Genomic DNA, 15927 nt, shown 5'->3' with positions numbered 1-15927 from the left:
CCAGACAGACTCACCTCCCATATTATTATTTTTTGACTACGATGAATATCTCAACATAACCATACTGGCTCTGAGACTAGCTGGACGTTGTCGTCATGCCTAGTCCAGCAAAGAAGAGAAAGATCAATGAATCCACTTCTATGCGAAGGATTGAATCCTTCTTTTCCAACCAGAATGCGCAGCCGGCAACAAAGTCGAAACTGAGTACAGCAATCATTGAAGACAATAAGGAATTCCTGACCGACGAGGAGCTCGCACGGAAGTTGCAAGACGAATGGAATCAAGTTGATTCATTGTCAGTACCGGAATCGCTTCCAGTTAGAGCAGAAGAAAGCAGACCACCTAGCAAAGCATTAGAAGAAGCCCAATTGGGGACATCCAGGCCAACAGAAATTGCAACCAAAACACACAGCTCAGCTTTGAAAGTGCCCCTGAAAGATACATTGAGTTTGCAATCCTCTCTTGGCTCAGAAGACACTGTTGTCTCAAACATACCACTTGATGAAAGCCCATTAACATTCGATCCGGCTAAATACTTCCCTGAGCTTCAGAAGCACTGGTCACAAGATGGTGGAGACGCCTCTTATGCATTTTTAACGCAAGCATTTATTCTCGTCAACAGTACGACGAAACGAATCAAAATAGTCGACACACTAGTCAACCTCTTGCGCATCTTGATAGAAGGTGCACCTGACAGTCTATTACCTGCGGTGTGGCTGGCAACAAACTCCTTTGCTCCGCCATATGAGCCTGCAGAATTAGGACTTGGAGGCTCTGTAATATCCAAAGCTTTCAAAAACATATATGGACTAAATGCACAAGGGCTCAAGACGCTTTACAACAAGCACGGCGACGCAGGAGACGTGGCTTTTGAAGCCAAGAAGCGACAGAGCTTCACTCTGAAGAAGCCTAAGCCGCTGACGATCAAAGGTGTATACCAGTCATTGGTCAAAATTGCGAGAAGCAAAGGGGCTGGTAGTCAGGAGACTAAACAACGAATCGTTGAGAGGCTGCTGCAGGACAGTCGAAGCGCTGAAGAGTCTCGCTACATAGTACGAACCTTGGTTCAACACTTGCGTATCGGTGCCGTCAAGGCCACGATGTTAATTGCACTTGCACGAGCATTTTTGTTTTCCAAACCACCGGATGCTACATTTCCTACGAAGGGAATGGACTCTTTGGCGAAACTGAAAAAGGAAGAACTGACTGAAGTATACCTAAGAGCAGAAGAAACCGTCAAGGCATCTTATGCGAGACATCCGAACTATGATGACTTGGTTCCGTGTTTACTAGAGATTGGTGTTACGGAAGAGTTGCTTATGCGCTGCGGACTCACATTACATGTACCTCTACGGCCTATGTTAGGTAGCATCACACGCGACTTATCAGACATGTTGACCAAGCTGCAAGGACGAGATTTTGCATGCGAATACAAATATGACGGACAACGAGCACAGGTTCACTGCGATTCAAACGGCAAAGTTAGCATATTTTCTCGCCATCTCGAACTGATGACGGATAAATACCCGGATCTGGTGTCCCTGGTCCCGGATATCAGAGGAGAATCCGTGTCAAGCTTTATCCTAGAAGGCGAAGTCGTTGCAGTTGATCAAGAAAGTGGCGATCTCCAAGCGTTTCAAATTCTTACCAATCGAGCCAAGAAAAATGTTGAGATTGGAAGTATCAAAGTCAAAGTCTGCCTGTTTGCGTTTGACTTGATGTATTTGAATGGAGAACCTCTTCTTGATCGATCATTTCGAGAGCGTCGAGATATGCTTCGAAGTCTTTTTACAGAAATACCAAAACGCTTCACATGGGTGAAGAATCTAGATGCTACGTCAGCTGATTCAGAAGCGGTTTTGGAATTCTTCAAGAGTGCGACAGACGTCAAGTGTGAGGGCATTATGGTGAAGGTTCTTGATAACGACATGAAATCTGGGAATCGTGTTATGAATGCCAGCGATGATCTAGAAGTAAACGATGAAGCCCAGGATAAGCAATTTTCACTGGCATCAGCGAAGAAAAAGGACAAAACTACACGACACAAAACCCTCCTCTCAACCTATGAGCCCGACAAGAGACTCGAATCCTGGTTGAAAGTGAAAAAAGACTACAGTACGTCTTCAGATACTCTCGACCTGATCCCAATAGCAGCCTGGCACGGGAGCGGACGCAAAGCCAAATGGTGGTCCCCAATCCTCCTTGCAATCCGCAACCCCGAGACTGGTCTACTCGAAGCCGTCACCAAGTGCATGTCAGGCTTTACAGACAAGTTCTACCAAACCAACAAGGAGAAATACTCCGAAGACAGTGAGAATGTCATCTCTCGACCAAGCTACATAGACTACGCGGGTCACCCGGATGTATGGTTCGAGCCGCAGGAAGTGTGGGAAATAGCATTTGCAGACATCACGCTTAGTCCGACCTACACAGCTGCAATCGGCTTAGTTGGTGAGGAGAGAGGGCTGAGTCTACGGTTCCCGCGATTCTTGCGTGTTCGAGAGGACAAGTCCATTGACGAGGCTAGCACGTCGGATTTTCTGGCTGCTCTGTGGCGGAAACAAATGGAGCGAGCACACGAGTTGGACCCAGCGGTGGATGACAATATCGAAGAACAAGACGAGCGGGCCTCTGGCGAAGTGGGCGAGGGCTGATCAGATGAACAAATTCAAAATGAAGGAAGCATTAGTTCACGAGAACCAATCAACAGTCACGGCGACGTGGTGGGATCATGAGTTGATCCAGCGATCTGAAAACTCAGTCGCGCCAAGACACGCTAATATCGGCAATCTGGCCACTCTAGCCGTAATAGGCAAGATTAAACACGAAAGTAGTCGCGAAAGCGACGCGCGACGCGTCGCGGTGCGCGCTTTTACGCTTTTTTTTTTACCGCGACAAGTGTTTTTTTTGGACTAGACTAGCACTACCTACCACTCCATACTGCGAATACATACCCAGTATACGCATCAATAATATTAGAGATGACGTGTATTGTGGGATAAAAGAGGGGTTGCACATAACAAGTTGTCCTGCCAACTCATTCAACTCAATGATCTATTATTTTGATTTGATTTGATTTGATTAATCCAATTCAGCAGGCTATCGTAGTCGTTTTTGTTGACGACCGATAATGGATGACTAGTACTCCACACATAATCTGAACAAGGTTGACATCAGATGATCTTCATAGACAACGAAATGAAAAGGCTGACCGCCATGGCACACAGTGACACTTCCCCCCCCCCGGAACATGATGAAAATTAGACCTGAATGATAGACTGTCGGATCGTAATATCTTAACATGAAAAGGAAATTTTTGCAAGGACACGGATTATAAGAGTACAGAAAGGACACAGGTCGTAGTTCGTGACAAGCGACAAATGTATGGACACTAAAGAAGAAAGTAATATATCATCAGCGAAATGACCCCGACGAGGTCAAGAAGCATTAAATCGAATGCGAGTGCGCCAAACAATATGCAAAAAGAAAGAGAAAAGGAAAATTGCTGGGAGTAGCGTGTAGAATCGTAGTCAGGTCATCATTTCAGGCGTAACAGAGTTGTCTCGGCATGATCATGGCCTTAACTCTTCCCCAAGTTGCAGGGCAAGGCCGGCATCCTTGTTACGCCCAACAGGACTATGCATGTCTGGAGGGACCAGGTTGTCAAAATTGAGAGATTTTCTCGCAGTCCTTAGAAGCGGAGTCTTTGATAGACTTCCGGGAGTCCGACCTCCCCATGGACGCTGAGCAGGACTGGGAGTAACATTTACAAAGTCGGCGAAGTTGAATTGCTGGCTAGGAGTGCCCAGGTTCCCGAACAGTCCACCCCCAGGAGTCGGAGTCATTGCGGGCAAAGCCGCATATTGACTTGGAGGGGTTGACGGAGGAAAGTCTCTTATCTGAGTTTTGCTCACTCTTGCCGGTGTCGGCGAGTTCGCTAGGAAGAGCAATAAATCAGCGCCATCCTCGTTCTTGATATCGTTGTCGGTCCTTGGCAGACGAGCGGATCGTAGAGTGGGCGTCCGTGGAGGCGAAGAGCTGATCATGGAAGAACTGACATTGTGAGCTCGAGGCCCTGGAAGTTCCGGATCGTTTTCCTCATCCGAGGTGCCCAGGAAAGCAGATGAAGGGGCATCAAAAGCAGGTGGGTGGTTGGAGTAAATCTGTAACTGTCGTGTATGAACTGGAGAAGATTCTGGGAGTTGATGTGAAGCCTTCCACGATAACCTGGGGGCTTTTGCAGATCTATCCGTGATCGAGTTTGATCGTACCCGCTTCCGACTCGCATTGAGCATGGGCTGCATCACTTCTGGATTGAATGTAGCTGCATGTTTATTTCTTGCGGATCTGGGGAGTTCATGAGAGAATGTTGCGTTCCTTGCTGGAGAGGATATAAGAGGGGTTTCGTAGCGGTTGTAAGCCATGTCGGAGGAGGAACGGGAGGGCTTGTCAAGGTCTAAGCGGTGGTTGTGCAAGTCTCGAAGATCCGAAGCGCCCAGTCGGCCTTGCTGATATTTGACCTTGGCGAGGCCGAGTCGGTCTTGCAGGCTCATGCATACCTATAGACACAAAAGGTGTTAGAAAACGTGACATTTTGGAGTCGCAATGTGCGGTAGTGTGGTCTTTACTTGGGCAATGTTCTTGCGAGTCGTCGGGTTCACTGTCCGCTCCTTCATGATTGGTACTGTCACCTCTAATCCTTGAAATTCTCTCAATGGACTCCAAGATTATAAGCCACAGTAAAGGTAGGTGATAGATGGAGTGGAGTAGTATATAGTCGTTGGAGTGGCCAATTCTGGGGAAGAGTGTCGTAAACACCCGGCTGTCCTCGAAGTGGGAGCAATGGTCAGTGTCAGGTAACCCTTTTTTTTTGTGTGTTCAGAGTATGGGGATGGCAGGAGAAATCGACCAATTGGCAGTAATTGGTCGGCAGGAGACGAAAAATTTGGTTGAGCAGCGTATGAAAAGGAAAAAGCCGTAATTGTTGCAATCGTATAGAATGGTGGACTGAACCGAACGAGGCTGGGATGAGCAAACAAAAAGACAAAAGAAGGAGCCACTCTTGACCCGGCCCTAAATGGCGAGCCTGGACGCCTTGCAGCCTTGCCGCCTGTGCGCCTGTGTGCCTGGGTGCCTGAGCCGTCGCCAGGCCATCGCCTGTGGAATGCTCGTGCAACGTCCCGTAATCTTATTCTCCATGACACTCAGCGAAGAATGTTCATAGTATCGCAATTTCTTCTAAATTCCCGACTCATTGATATTGGTCTAAGACCCTGAGTATCCTGCAATCGACAATCGCCACCCACCCAACTCGTCCCTAGTCTACGTAGTCTCCTATAACTGTAGAGAGAGTCGGTCATCTTTACAATACAGCCCGTTACATGTTGTTTCAATTGCCGGCAGCCGAGGAGTAAATGCTTATCTAGGTAGGTACAACACCTTTGTCCAAGACTTAAGAAATAAATATAGAGGAATACCTAAAGTTTTTTTGGAAGGGGATCTGATTGTTAGTCATCTTCATATGAGTACCCAACGTGGTCGAATGGAAAGTGGTTAAAGGTCAATCAAATATGTGCTGAATACTTCAGATACGTAACGACTGTTCTGGCGTATCCAAGCATCAAGGAAACTTCTTAGGATGATGTCAAAGACCAGTAGGTAGGAATACCTACCTACCTCTCTGTAGAACTACTTGGTAGATTTCTTCTCGTCGACAACTTCCATAGATTGACTCTTTTCTAAGACTGGAAGAATATGGCAGTTGACGTATCACCTGTGACATTTAATTCTTTCTATTGTGCAGTGCTACCTTTGCTTCCCATAATGGAGGGCGATCCAGAGAACGTCTTCAGACACAAAGTATCTATGATAGCATCAACCAATCAGATTACCAGCCCATAGTAGCCTATAAATAATCTTTAACTTATGCTTATTCTCAGCCGGCTTATGTGGATCAATTGCTCCCCAGCTGAAAATTCTAAGCGTCGATGACTCGATGTTATTACATTCTATACGCATCGATACGCACCTTTCTGCACCTGCTTCGTCAAACAATTATAATACGCTCAACAAAGGTGAACTGCATTTGTAAGCACACCAGCTTGCCTACGCCAAAATGGCCATGCCCTTTGTAGCGGCGAATAACCTCCAGACCCTGGCCTACACTTCAGGGCTTAGAGTTATACCAGAAGCCCGGATGAATAAGCGCCAAGTAAGCATACGCTCTTGAACCACTCTTACACTTGAAAGGAATACGAAGCCATCTGGGCTAGTTTCAAATTACGAGTTCGTACAGCTGATTGAAGAGATAAACTACATGTATGCCGCTGTTGATCCCAGTAACTAGCTACTAGCTAGCCCAAATCGATAGTCGGTACTGACCAATCAGCGGGCTTCGCGTTCGGATTCGCGTTGACGAAGATGGCGGAGTTACAATCAAAAATTAAGTAAGTATGTAGGGCGGTATGTAGATAATTAGACCGATGTAGAATGGTACTTGTCGCGTCGCCCCCCTCCCCACGCTGCGGTTGGGAGTCAGCCCGGACTCAGGAGCTACCCACTCAGCGGCCAAGTTGGGGGGAGGCGACGCGACAAGTAGTATATAAAGAGTCTTGATAACCTTGGAACGGGTTGACTTGCCGGGAAACTTTTCGATCAGTCATCTACCCACTGGCATACCTAGGCAGACGGGATATTTCGCGACCTATTACATTTCTATATAGCTTCAACATGGAACAGTCATATTTGACCGCTCTAGAAGCATTCCTCAGGGACCATCCAGAGATCAAGTTCACACTACCTTCCTCTCCTGAATATGCAGCAGATCGAAGGATTTTCCTTCTCTCCCGCAAAGCCAATCCATTTGCAATAGCTCATCCAGAGTCGGCGGAACAAGTGAGGGCACTTGTGAAGTTTGCTCGGACTAATGGAATCAAATTCACCATCCAAGGAGGCGGCCACAACCTTCAAGGGCTCTGCATAGAGGAGGGAGCACTGACAATTGACATGCGAGCTTTCACATCGGTCAAAATCGCCGCTGACCGCAAAACAGCAACGGTAGGCGCAGGGATATTGCAAGACGAGTTAGGTAGAATCCTCTGGAAGGAGGGATTATCGACACCAGCAGGTGCCATTCCATCAGTTGGGTACCTCGGCTGGGCAATGTATGGCGGATACGGTCCATTTTCGTCCAACTGGGGATTGGGAGTTGACCAAATCGTTGCTGCCACTGTGCTTGATGCCAGTGGTGCGATCTCCGAAGCTGACAATACTTTGCTAAGAAGTATCAGAGGAGCAGGAGGAGCCTTTGGAATTATTCTGGATGTTACAATCAAAGTATATCCTATGAAAACTGTAAGTATGAATATCCCATGGTGTTCTGATGAGCGAAGTCAGTGGCTAACAATCGCATAGCTATTTGCCGGAGCAATCATATATGATTCGCAGGATATGGAGAAAGCATTCATCAAATACAACGCAGGGTACCGAAAATTATCGCAAGAAGGTCTTCCGAAAGAGCTTACTCTCCAACAAATGGTCTTCAATTCACCTCAAGGGCGACTATTCTGTGTCTCTTTCACTTGGAGTTCCGATAATATAGAAGAGGGCCGCCGCTGGTCTGAGAATGTTGCATCTTTGGCTAATGTCTTGATGAACACGGTGGCAGTGACCTCCATCCCAAATTGGTACGATGGCAATGCCGCCTTGATCCCAACAAACATGTATGGCCAATTTCGAACACAAAATTTGCGTGAAATCACCCCAGAGGTAGCAGAATGTCTCGGTCGCCATTTAGCAAAGATGCCATTTGACCTATGCACCATGTTTTCGATTCATCAGTCAAGGATATCGACATCAACTCCGAATAGTGATTCCGTATTTGGAGCAAGAGAACCACATTTCATGTTGGAAATTATTGGCTGCGCGACAACTGAGGAAAAAAGTGCGGAATCACAACAGTGGGCATTAGATCTCTGGAAAGATGTCAGCGAAACCGAGAAGAAGAATTTCCTCGACAGCGTTTATATTTCGCTGGATTTTGTCGAGGAACCACCACAAGCAGGTACACTGAATAGACTTTTCGGGCCCCATGTCGACGAAATTCTGGAAACGAAGAAAAGATATGACCCAGAAAACGTGTTTGATCTCACGGTCCCTCGACTGAGCCACTATATATAGAGTATGAATACTATTAACATCTGTTTGGGTTCACTATTCTGCTTTGGGGCCAATCCATAATCAACATCCAAGCAGAAGTCAACAATTCCTGAATGCCCCAAACAGTACGAATTTATCACATTATACAGTTCGGACACGGTTCACGAACCTGCATGGGGAAAAGGATCAGTATGATGGAGATGTCCAAGCTCATTCCAGAATTGATACGCAGATTTGATTTCACATTGGCTTATCCAAAGCACAAAGTGATCACTGAGAATATGTGGTTTGTCAAACAAATAGATCTCGAGATCAAGGTTCATCTCCAGGCTCTTAGTGTTACTCAGTAGTGACGACGGCTCTGGATATTGTATATACTCTCAGCATTTTTATGAATTACTTGAGCCTATGACCCAATCAGATATGATGCTTCTTTGCCTGGTACATTCTGACTTTAACCAATCACTAAGAGCAAAAACATTCCTACTTTTATACATAGCTTGACGTTTTTCTTTCACTTTGTAAGTAGTCTATTCGTGTTCAAGATTAGGGCTTGCAGCTCACGTGAGCCTCCCACATGCACCCCACATAGCTCTTTCAATGTTGGGGCATTTGGAGAAGCATCGCCCCATGATGATCTCCAACTTGAGGAGTGAGCTACCTCACCACTAGACAATTAGACAGCCATCGAATCTCGGGAAGAAGGAGCGTTGTGGCTTACATGGGAACATTAATTACTAAGTTATCATAAGGGAGTTCGTCAGTGGTGTGTAATTTCATCATTTTTATACAAGTCTATCATCTCCATTGCAGACATCGTCAACTGGTATTGTGCTTTCACAATTCCAACATTGTATCGGCCATAAGCTGAAGCACCGTATAATACTCTTGACTATTCCACCTCCCCATTTCCTCCATTCGAGCAGAGAAGTTCATGAAGATTCGCCGCGCCATTCCACTAGAACTGCGGAACTTGGCTCCTAATAAGCTAACTGGTCTGCCATTTTGGATGAAATAACCAGCTGTGTGGATGAATAATGCTTGTTCCTCGAGTAGAAGCCGCTTCCCACCGATTTGATTCCAGTCGATCTCCTTCAATAAGTCATCACTCTGAGCTTCTACATCTCCATATTCTGGCATGGAAGCCAGATAGACACCTAGGACCAAGGCGGAGCTGAATAATGCCATTCCCGCGTGTAGCGGAATACCGTCGCACCGCTTGTAACGGTAGAAGATCAAGAATATCTGTGCCGCATGAAGACATCCTCGTCACGCGATTGGAGTTGTGGCCTAAGTGGAAAGAGAATCCATTGCCTCTCTCGCCATAACTGGCCCATTACGACCGGCTGCTAATTTAATTACGGAGAGGTTACAGTATAAATGTAGGCCCAAGAAGTTCCACAGGATGGCGAAATTTGTGTTGTCAGAAGTAAAGTCAGATGCATCTTGACCGTAAAGAGCCACAAAGTTATTTGCCATGGATTTGGCCTGTGAATCTTTCGAAAATAAATCGTCGTTAGACAATGGCTGATGTAGATGATCATCCATGAGCCCAAAAGATTCTAAAAGCCGGTGCCGTTTGTGCAAGATTTTAGTCCAAATGCCAGCCAACGTAGCCTGCAATCCAAATCCGGATTGGCTAATATTGCCGTTCGCATCGCCGAGGGACATCTCGATACTCTCAGATGAGGCACTCCACTCCTCGAAGCCGTATGTACTAAAATTTTCATCCCAAGACAGTACGGGAATCTGTACTGTGTTCGGACATTGAGGAGGTAATTGCATGGCCTGCGCGGAATGAGCTTCAACAATAATTAAAGCCGCGATCAAACTGAATGAGTATTAGCGGCCTCCACGTATTTCTGATACGGAAAAGATCTTATGTACCGTTTCCCTGAGTTGATACGTCCCCATACTTTCCATATCGCATTCGGGTCCTGCAGGCCCTGCAGATAGGACGAGCTAAAATTTGGTACTCCAAATATATTTCTTCGAGAAGCGAGCTGTTAACGAAGGTGAGGTTTCATTAGCATATCCCTAAATCCCATATTACTCCTCAGAGCATTAATTCACTCACGGATATCATGGCAGCTTGTAGTTTCGCGCTCTGTGTATCGGGGACGATGTTCTAGTTGTGAACTAGTGAGTATTGTAGAACTATTAAAATATAAATCAGAACATGAACCATACCCTTAGAATCGATGCAACGAGAGAAAGTAGGCATGCTGCTGTTAGGACGACCATTAACTCGGGTGCAGGACAACAGTCCAGGTTGGCCGATAATAATTTGAGACAGCAGTTTTCAACCGCCCCCTGATGTAAATCATGTTAGCAAGTAAATTGTAAATTCTCTGAGACATTTTTGCGCCCATGTATTGGCAGCCTTTCGATTCATTACAATCAACCCGATCAGACACATCGGGAAGAGCAATATGGTGGGCGTTTGAGAGGCGTTTGAGAGGCGTTAAAGGTCGGTCGGTGGATAATAGGGTACGACGAGTGAAAGTGGTTAAAATAGAGATCGAGGCATAAATCTAGAACGTCGGCTGGGGGAAGCGCGTCAGCATCAAGTTGTTGGCTGTCAATCCTAAAGAAGTCAGGACTCGAATCATGTGAGATAGAACGAGACTTGTTTCGCTCTTTCACGTAACTGTGGCAGTAATGTGTCAACCGATTCCGACAAGCCTGTGTGAATCGCCATGCTGAAATCCAGCTCCGAAGGATTTTCCTCCGCTCTAAAAACTCCGATTAAGGGGGACGAGAAAAGATTGTTTGCTGGATGCGATACTATATCATTCAAGCAAACTGGTGATGGCGCTGTAACTTCTGCTTTCATAGGAGCCGGCCAAAGCGTTTCAATCAGTTGGAGTCGCTCGTCAGAAATACCGGCCATATTCTGTTTGTTGGGCTGATGGCGAATGAGAGGACGTTGGAACAGAAACGAGTCCCCAAGGACCTCAAGAATCATCTGAGCTAGGAAATCAAAGGAATCCGGCAAAAGTGAGAGGTTCTGCAAGGTAGAGGATTCCATGCTTTCCATACTCATGGAAATTGTTTGTATGACTTGTCCAGAATCTATCCGTGCACAAGGTTGTTGCTGATGGGGCTCAGAATCTAGATTATCGCTCGCTCTCTGTTTCATCAAGACGTCGAATTGAGAAGACTCTCGAGCGGGTTCTATCAGGGTGGTTAGCTCTAGAATCGTGGCTAGTCTGAAAAAAAATCAGGGCATCGTAGTCCATTATGTACCTTTGTGAATGACCGGATTTGTCCTGCATTGTAACATGAGGTTCTCTAGCTAAATCTGGAAACCGATTCAAAACTGTCCGGCTGGCAAGAAGGCACACAGATGGCATCTTCACAGCTCGCAGAGCTTACCTTCGCTGGCTTCCAATGATCGCTCGCTGTTGCTACTCGAGGATGAGACAGTATTCGACCTTCTTGCTGTCATCGCTGTGACTACGTGTGGAAGCTCGTTATGTTCCACTCCTTTTTGCTGTCCATCTTGGTGATAGCTTCGGAGATGACGGGTTAGCACATCTCTATTGTCTGGCTTTAGTCTCATTTTTCATTAGTCTAGAGGTGGATACCAGAATCGTACCGTCTTGCATATTTTCTTTCACATATTGAACATTGATACGGCCGTTCACCAGTATCTAGTGCTATATTAGCATGTAGGGGTACAAATTAGAAAGACGTCAATACAGCCCATACGTGATCTCTCATGACGCCGCAAGTTGAGCGCTCAGGCTTCGAGAAAGTACGGCTGCATTGTTCGCAGCTGCGAGACAATACCTGACGAGAATGCATAGTGGCGACTGTGAGATTACCCCATTCTCAATTTATGGCAACCAAGTAGAAAACATTGAAGAGAGATCTAATTTAGGTATGCGATTGCAGTGCCTTCGATCGCAATGCGAAGTAATAGCCGGGGAGGACAGAAGTGCAAGAAACCCGGGAAATCGAGTACGGTAAAAAGTCTATGAAGCTTCTCTTCCATGTCTTAGTTACTCGCGCGAACCGACTCTGTAAAGCGTCGAATGGCTTAGCCTCACTCGACCCGGTATAGTGAAGAACTCATTGACGACTGCGGGCCCTCCAGTGGTATGCAAATTACTGTGAAGGCTTGCTACGTTTGACTTTGACGGATTCCTAAGTCGAAGTTCGTGCGGGGAATTCCTTTCTAATATGTAATGTGGGTGCCAGCGCCAGAGAGTTTGGAGAACCCCACAGATTTACTTATCTCTCTAACAGTGGAAGTCTATGTACTACCTGCCGTGTACAAAACCAACAGCTGATGGGTTCGACTGGCCGGGCTTGGGTGGAGGAGCTGGGGTAAATTCATATAAGTGTAATGTATCACTCTAGCATAAATACTAGTGATAGAGTATGCATTCATTTGGCTTGCTTTGCTCGAGTATTTGTCATACGGAACAGGAGAAACAAAGATTTAGCGACTCCCCCATATTTTTTATCCTGATGCAATGGCTAAACCGTTTGTTCTCATAGTCGGCGCGGGCCCAAGTGGCGTGCTTCTCGCCATTATGCTTGGGAAACAAGGAATTCCGGTGAAACTACTCGAAATGGCGAACGAGCTAGATGATCGCCCGCGCGCAGCCCACTATGCACCAGTAGCAGTCATGGAACTTCAAAGGGCAGGCGTTTTTGAGGATATCAAAGCAGCGGGAGGCTTCTTTCCTGACGGAGTTTGCTGGCGGAAGCTTCACGGAGACATCCTAACAACGCTTTATTCTCCCAAGCCAGAAGATGTAGAACATCCGCTCATTTGCCTGCCATTGAACCAGCTGAATGGAATTCTTCGAAAACACCTCGACCAAATCCCAGCCGTCGAGCTCCTTTTCAACCACAAAGTCACTGACCTGGGACAGGATGAGAATGCCGCCTGGGTTACTGTTGAGACCCCTGAAGGGGAGAAGACTTTCACAGCGGACTACATTGTTGGATGTGATGGGGCAAATAGTTTAGTCCGCCGCAAATTATTTGGAGACTTGAACTTTCCAGGATTTACCTGGGACGAGCAGATTGTTGCTACAAATGTGAGATACCTTGCACGAACTGAGCAACACACACAAGTGTTAGCCGACATTCCTTATGCTGATAGAGAGAGTTTCAGATTTATTATCCATTTGAGAAACACGGATTCACCATCGATTCAAGTTTTATCATTCATCCGGAACACTGGTATATGGCTGCGCGTATTACCACCGACGGTATGTGGCGGGTTTCTTATGGGGAGCTTCCTGGACTGAGCTTCGAGGAGCTTAAAGAACGTCAGCCTATGAAATTCAAGACTATGCTCCCTGGTAATCCAGAACCTGAGGATTACCGAATGGTAAACTTTAGCCCTTATAAAATTCATCAACGACTTGCCGAATCAATGAGAGTTGGCCGCTTTCTTCTTGCGGCCGATGCAGCGCATTGTATGTCATTCTTCTTTTCATTACAACTGACGAGACCATTTCATTTAACTGACTCTTATCAAAAGTGTGCAATCCATTTGGTGGATTAGGCCTTACAGGCGGTATAGTTGATATTGGCAATTTGTATGATTGTTTATACGGCATCTACAAAGGGTATGCTGGTGATAGCATACTCGACCTTTATAACAAAGTTCGCCGTGAGAAGTACAACGATATCATCAATCCTGTCTCAAGCGAGAACATCAGGCGGTTGTTTGACCAGGATCCCGATCTTGCATTGGAAGAGGATGAGTTTTTGAAAATGCTCAAAAGGGGAGAGTCTGATCCAAGTGCTTTGAAAGGGTTACAAGCTGCGGCTATGGCCCTTCAATATGATTTTACAAAGCACTATCATAATAATCCATAGTCACAATTGGGCGCTGAAACAAGCTGCAAAGTAGTACTAATATTACAAGAATACCTCAAGGTATTAAGCTGACTTGTATTCAATAAAATTCCCAGGGAAAATTTGCGTGCCACTATATTCAGAACTTGTAACATTAACCTTGCGGGCCATCCGTGAGTTGATGGGGACGTGACAGAAGTTGTAATGCACACTGATAGTGAAGTATGGCTACTCCACCTTGGGGAAAAGGGGCTGCCATGCGGGGGATGTATAAATGCCTCCAACTCCAAATGTTCTAGGACTTAAAGACACCATGATTACCAACTCTTCCGCACCATCCGCCTGAGTTTGCATGCCTTACCTAGATTACTGACTCTCGTGCGCATTCCGCTGAATCGTCCACAAGAAACTAGACGATGGACCAAGGCAAAGGTGGTGATTATCAATTCCCACCTTTTGGGGAGCTACCTGTTGTATCCGGTCAACCTCAGGGTTCATTATGGGGGTTTTTCGACAAGGGAGATGAAAAGGATGAGCTAGGAAGTACCTCATCATCATTCCCTATTCTAATTAATATGCAGTTCGGTCCCTAATCAGAAACTAGCGCTCAACCTTTTGACACCTTCTGTGGTGCTCAATGCCTCTAGAGAAATCAAATACGGTGAACATGTGCAACTGGACTGGTCCATGGACAACTTGGATTGCCCTTCTATGGGACGTATACCGCTGGAACATCGAATCAAAGACATGACGGAAGAGGGCTTCATTGGGTTGGATGACGAGATCCGAATAAACACGCAGACAAGCTCCCAGTGGGATAGTCTGAAGCATGTGCAGTGCACTTCCTATGCCTAATAATGACTTAAAATCAAACTAATTCATGTTTTACTTTCAACCAGTGGTCCATCCAGAAGCAGGGGCTTTTTTATAATGGACTTTGTATGAAGGAAGCTTTAACGACCCACCAAAACGGAATCCATAGTAAGAGTCATCTCCAGGCTTTCTCGTGCCTACCGGATGAAGCAAATGAATTCTTATCATCAGTGATAATCAGATATATGTCGGCGAGGAGGTATCGTTGGCCGAGGAGTCTTAGTGGATTGGGTAATACAAAAACATTCTAGTTCCTATCCCAGCCTTTAACATGCTAATGCAATACCTTGCAGCTGAGATGGTGGCAGGACAATAACGCCGATCAGACCGTGCCTTTTGCTATCACTGAGTATGCTATTTCACTCTCTGATATCGAGAATGTCCTGAAGTGGCAGGGTACGGAATGCAAGCAGGGTGATATTTTCATTCTACGCACAGGATTCCTAAGATGGTACCAGTAAGTCTTTATAGAATTCTACCTTTTGATTCCATAGATTATAAACCTTCTTTTTTATGATACAGCCAGGCCAATGCTTTTGAACGGGCACATGGTATCCGAGGAGCTCGTTGGATTGGCATGGAGAGCACAATGGAATCTGTACAGTGGTTATACGGCAAGCATTTTTCTGCTGTTGCTAGTGACACGATGAGCTTCGAGGCGTGGCCTCCAAAAGATTGCTGCCTTCATGAGTGGCTTCTATGTCAATGGGGAACACCTATTGGAGAGCTCTGGGACCTCGAAGAATTGAGTGATACCTGTGCTGCTCGACAGAAGTGGAGCTTTTTCTTCACAAGTGCTCCATTGAATATCAAGGGAGGCGTTGGATCACCGCCCAATGCTATTGCCATTTTATAATATGGAAGCTTCGTCGTTCGTCTATAGTCGACTTGATAGGTAGTCTCATTGATATTAATTCAGGGTAGGAGGAAGAAAATACATGATTAGTGTGGTATTATTCAAGAACTTTAGCATGTCAACTTTGTTATCTGAACTGATTTCAAACATACCTAGGTAGACTTTTCACGAAACTACCTAGGTAATGACCAATCTACTTAGACTTTATATACCTG

General features: G+C 45.9%; 8 protein-coding genes across 8 annotated transcripts; 4 read left to right on the top strand and 4 right to left on the bottom strand.

Annotated features, from left to right (window-relative positions):
• Positions 1–95: 95 nt before the first annotated feature.
• EYB26_000798 (uncharacterized protein) lies at positions 96–2654 on the top strand (the record flags this gene model as incomplete). Its single annotated transcript, XM_054260112.1, has 1 exon — positions 96–2654. The coding sequence occupies one exon, from the start codon at positions 96–98 to the stop codon at positions 2652–2654; it is 2559 nt and encodes an 852-aa protein (XP_054116087.1).
• A 918-nt stretch (positions 2655–3572) lies between these two features.
• Positions 3573–4676, bottom strand: EYB26_000797 (uncharacterized protein; the record flags this gene model as incomplete). Its single annotated transcript, XM_054260111.1, has 2 exons — positions 3573–4559; positions 4629–4676. The coding sequence occupies 2 exons, from the start codon at positions 4674–4676 to the stop codon at positions 3573–3575; spliced, it is 1035 nt and encodes a 344-aa protein (XP_054116086.1).
• A 2053-nt stretch (positions 4677–6729) lies between these two features.
• On the top strand, positions 6730–8178 carry EYB26_000796 (uncharacterized protein; the record flags this gene model as incomplete). Its single annotated transcript, XM_054260110.1, has 2 exons — positions 6730–7353; positions 7414–8178. 2 exons carry the CDS (start codon positions 6730–6732, stop codon positions 8176–8178), a joined length of 1389 nt encoding a protein of 462 aa, XP_054116085.1.
• Positions 8179–8994: 816 nt separating this feature from the next.
• EYB26_000795 (uncharacterized protein) lies at positions 8995–9345 on the bottom strand (the record flags this gene model as incomplete). The annotated part of the gene is made up of 1 exon (XM_054260109.1): positions 8995–9345. The coding sequence occupies one exon, from the start codon at positions 9343–9345 to the stop codon at positions 8995–8997; it is 351 nt and encodes a 116-aa protein (XP_054116084.1).
• Positions 9346–9447: 102 nt separating this feature from the next.
• EYB26_000794 (uncharacterized protein) lies at positions 9448–10401 on the bottom strand (the record flags this gene model as incomplete). Its single annotated transcript, XM_054260108.1, has 4 exons — positions 9448–9988; positions 10045–10160; positions 10235–10285; positions 10348–10401. 4 exons carry the CDS (start codon positions 10399–10401, stop codon positions 9448–9450), a joined length of 762 nt encoding a protein of 253 aa, XP_054116083.1.
• Positions 10402–10765: 364 nt separating this feature from the next.
• On the bottom strand, positions 10766–11443 carry EYB26_000793 (uncharacterized protein; the record flags this gene model as incomplete). Its single annotated transcript, XM_054260107.1, has 2 exons — positions 10766–11334; positions 11407–11443. The coding sequence occupies 2 exons, from the start codon at positions 11441–11443 to the stop codon at positions 10766–10768; spliced, it is 606 nt and encodes a 201-aa protein (XP_054116082.1).
• A 1198-nt stretch (positions 11444–12641) lies between these two features.
• Positions 12642–14004, top strand: EYB26_000792 (uncharacterized protein; the record flags this gene model as incomplete). Its single annotated transcript, XM_054260106.1, has 3 exons — positions 12642–13214; positions 13292–13598; positions 13664–14004. 3 exons carry the CDS (start codon positions 12642–12644, stop codon positions 14002–14004), a joined length of 1221 nt encoding a protein of 406 aa, XP_054116081.1.
• A 395-nt stretch (positions 14005–14399) lies between these two features.
• EYB26_000791 (uncharacterized protein) lies at positions 14400–15712 on the top strand (the record flags this gene model as incomplete). The annotated part of the gene is made up of 4 exons (XM_054260105.1): positions 14400–14526; positions 14588–14814; positions 15150–15313; positions 15379–15712. The coding sequence occupies 4 exons, from the start codon at positions 14400–14402 to the stop codon at positions 15710–15712; spliced, it is 852 nt and encodes a 283-aa protein (XP_054116080.1).
• Positions 15713–15927: the final 215 nt, after the last annotated feature.

The sequence above is a fragment of the Talaromyces marneffei genome, chromosome 1 (genome assembly GCF_009556855.1).
Source record: "Talaromyces marneffei chromosome 1, complete sequence".
Classification (NCBI taxonomy): Eukaryota; Fungi; Ascomycota; class Eurotiomycetes; order Eurotiales; family Trichocomaceae; genus Talaromyces; species Talaromyces marneffei.
This window is presented reverse-complemented; position numbering and strand designations above follow the sequence as displayed.